General features: G+C 47.4%; 1 protein-coding gene across 1 annotated transcript; it reads left to right on the forward strand.

Annotated features, from left to right (window-relative positions):
* The first annotated feature begins 2,457 nt into the window (after nucleotides 1-2,457).
* Nucleotides 2,458-3,507, forward strand: LOC134408393 (chemerin-like receptor 1). Its single transcript, XM_063140652.1, has one exon. It carries the CDS (start codon nucleotides 2,458-2,460, stop codon nucleotides 3,505-3,507), a length of 1,050 nt encoding a protein of 349 aa, XP_062996722.1.
* The last annotated feature ends 442 nt before the right edge of the window (nucleotides 3,508-3,949 follow it).

The raw sequence follows: 3,949 nt of genomic DNA on the forward strand, positions 1-3,949 counted from the left end.
TAATAATAATAATATAGCCCCTAGTGACAATAATAACAGAAGATTAAAGCAGGTAGTCCCTTCTGCAGTCTACGCCAGATTCCTTTAGAACATTTTGGGTGATTTTTTGAGCTGCTGCAGCAAACGTTGCAACCTTGATTGTATTCACTTTACTATAATCTGCTAACAGATCACAGATAATATCAGTGGTGGGCCAACCCGATCTCGCTATCAGAAGATCTCCCAGAAAGTGATCCTTAATATCTTTATACAAGGAGCAGTGTAACAAGTAATGTACTATGTCTTCTACCTCCCCTGCACCACAAATGCAAGTCCCCTGGGCATGGGGAACCCCTTTGTACTTCCCCTCCAAATAAGTTGTGGGCATCGTTTGGAAACAGAGGGCAGTAAAGACCTTTCAGAGAGCAAGGTTCTCAGAAAGAACTCCGTTGAGTTCTATTGAGACAGCACTATCACTACCTGCTGTTTCTTGGCTACTACCATTTTAAAGATGATTCTTTTTATACCGGGATTTCTAGAGGATTCTGCAGGAGACATCCTGGCTGCTCACGACATCATGAAATCAACCTGAAAAAATCGATGACTAACCAATCACAAGGGTGCAAAAAATCACTTGCTTAGAGGCGCCCCTAGTATTTGGAACTCTCTGCTTCAGAAGACCCATATGCCCACTTCTCCAGCAGTATACCAACTCTAGATGGAATGCTATCATCATCACCATCAACAACATCAACAACATCAACAGTAGCAGCAGCAGCAGCAACAACAACATAGCACAATAACAATAAAATATTGCCATGTGGAGTGCTCCTGCTCAGGGTTCCAGCTGGCAATGCCCTTTTGTACAATACTCTATTCCACACGTGCACACAACATTTTCCATTTTTCCCCCTCTTAGCTGTTAGTCAGCATTCCCTGGGCACTAAACATGATCAGTCATCGTTCAGCTGTTTTGGGGTTTCTCACCACCACCACTACTATCGTTACATTTTATTTTATTTCATTTTATTGGTGCTTCTGCAAGACTTGGGTTTTCCCTGCGTCTGCCGATACCTCTGCTTGTGCATTGATGGTGCCAGTTTGGCTACAAAATCATCCACACTCAGAGAAGGGAGTTCAATATTAGCATGTTGGATAACCATAAGAGCAGTTGTTGAAAGCCTTCCCCTGCCTGAGTTTCTCCAGTTGCTTTGGAATACTACAACCATCATCCTTGACTATCAGCCATGTTGGCTGGGGCTGATAGGAGTTGCAGTACAACACAGCTGGAGGGACCCAGATTGGGAAAACCTGGGATATAGGAGCCATCATCATTATCATCACCAGTGTTCCATTCTCTCAAGGGCAGTTCAGTCATAGATTAATTTCCTCCATGTGGTATGTTCCAACTGTTCCCATGGACTCACACAGAGGACCAAAGGTGTGCCTCAGCCCCCGCTGTAGATGCAGCTACCACCTCTCTCAGCAGTGATTGCCCTGATTGTGGTGGCCCGTTTTTTAAAAAGGCAGCAGAGAGATAGCTGAAGACAAGAATGATAAGAAAGGCAGGAAGGAACTGGACGGAGAGTTTGGTATAACGGCCCAGCAGGCTACTGAAAGAGAAGAACCGTGAAAGGCTTTGGCAAGCCAGAAGAAACAAGCCAGAGGAAAGAACTTAAAAGTAGGTGAGTAACATATCAAACCAGTTTTCTAACGTATGGGTTAAAGCAGCCTTCCCTAACCTGCTGCCCTTTGGATGTGTTGGACTACAAATCCCATGTCCCCCAGCCAGCACCAGGGAAACACCAGGTTGGGAAGGCTGGATTAAGGTGTTTGAGAAGGGGCAGGAAAGGAAGTAAACCCCCATGTGAAGTGTTCTGTGCACCCAAAATGTAAGCACATTGTGTATGTGTGTGTGTGGGGGGGGTGCTAGCTGGCCTGGGTCTGAGCCCATGCCATGGCTTATGGGCAGGATTTAGGGGGTTGTCAGCCAAGCAACTTGATTGCCTGGAGGTACCATGTTGGGGTGCTACTTAACTACCCTCTCACCAAGCTGGAATGCAATAGCACTCACCATAGTGGGTAAGGCAGTGACTAGGTGACCCATGTGCCTGCTCAGTCTGCTGTCCAGGTGCTAACTGTGGATAGGCTAATTCAAGGCCAGTGTGGTGTAGTGGCTAAAGTGTTGGACTGGGAGTTGGGAGATCTGGGTTCTAGTCCCCGTTTGGCCACGGAAGCTCACTGGGTGACTCTGGGCCAGTCACAGACTCACAGCCCAACCTACCTCACAAGGTTGTTGTTGTGAGGATAAAAGAGAGGAGGAGGATTATGGACACCGCCTTGGGTTCTTTGGGGGGGGGATTCAGAATTTACCAATTCATTTTATTCAGTCCGGTCATAACATAAGGAGTTTGTGTGGGTGTTCTGTTTTGTTTTAGATCAGACCCACAGAAAGGTAGACAGGGATTCTGAGAAGGAATGGATCCCTTCACCTCCTTTCCATATGATGATGACGTCCTCTACTGGAATGGAAGCCAGCCCGTGGGCCTTTCCTCAAATACTGCCCACATCTCATGGGTGATGAAAATGTTTTCCATGGCAATTTCCAGCATCACTTTGCTTCTGGGGACCACAGGCAATGGACTAGTTATCTTCCTCACTGGTTTCCGCATGAAGAAGACGGTTACCACCATATGGTATCTCAACTTGGCTGTGGCTGATTTCATTTTCGCCATCTGCCTCTCATCTGACATAACCTACGAGGCCCTGAATCACTGGACTCTAGGAAGGCTGATGTGCAAACTTGACACTGTGGTGCCCTTCCTCAACATGTTTGCCAGCGTCTTCTTCTTGACCGCCATCAGCGCTGACCGTTGCATTTCTGTGGTGCATCCAGTCTTGGCCTTGAACCACCGTACGCTCTGGCGGGCTTCCCTCATGGCTGTATTCATCTGGACAATGGCCTTGGTTCTCAGCTCCCCCTACTTCAGTTTCCGTGACACAGAACGCTCCTTCGATGATGTAATACTGTGCACCTACAACTTTGGTTCCGACGATGCTAGTCAGCTAACGACGCACCGTTCCATGGTGGCTACTGAATTTGTGCTTGGTTTTCTCATCCCCTTCAGTGTCATTCTGGCCTGCTACTGTGCCATTGTTGTTAAACTAAAAGGCAAGATCTTTGGTCGATTTGGAAGGTCCTTCAAAATCATAGTGGCAGTAGTGGTGGCCTTCTTCTGCTGCTGGTTCCCCTTCCACCTCTTCTCCATTCTCGAAATGTTGGATGACAGCCTGGAAATGAAAGACATCCTTGATATAGGTTTCCCATTGGCTAAAAGCCTGATCTGCCTCAACAGCTGCCTCAATCCCCTTTTATATGCCTTCATGGGGCCAGATTGCCGAATGACGAATTGGCAATCCCTCTTGTCAGCCTTCAAAGGGGCGTTCAGTGAGAACTGGGCCACAGCCTCTTTTTCCAGCCACAGAAACTCCAGTTCCACTTCGGGAATGGAGTCCAGCATGGTTTGATTAGTCTCTCCCCATGCTCCATAGGCCTATGTATATTCTGTGTTCCTTACCCCCCAAACAAATCAAAATTGTGCACCGAGCCAGATTTTGCAAACTAAATACTTGATGGACATCTCTGGGAGATGCAAGAAAGGGGTTTTTCAGTGGCTGCACCCAGACTATGGAACTCCCACCCGAAAGACATACATAACACCCACTGGGCCAGTTTGCACAGTCACAGAGGAGGAAATAAGCTACAGTGGCTTATTTCCCCCATCCTCCCATGTGTGTAGCATGCTGGGAGTGGGGGCGAATTAGCATAATGTCCCTTGGTAGGCAACCCCAGCAAGGGTGGATTGCTGCCATGGTTAACAAGCCACTCAGAACCCATTAGTTGGTTTTCATAGAATCATAGAATAACAGAGTTGGAAGGGGCCTACAAGGCCATCGAGTTCAACTCCCT

The sequence above is a fragment of the Elgaria multicarinata genome, chromosome 13 (genome assembly GCF_023053635.1).
Source record: "Elgaria multicarinata webbii isolate HBS135686 ecotype San Diego chromosome 13, rElgMul1.1.pri, whole genome shotgun sequence".
In the NCBI taxonomy this organism is placed as follows: Eukaryota; Metazoa; Chordata; class Lepidosauria; order Squamata; family Anguidae; genus Elgaria; species Elgaria multicarinata.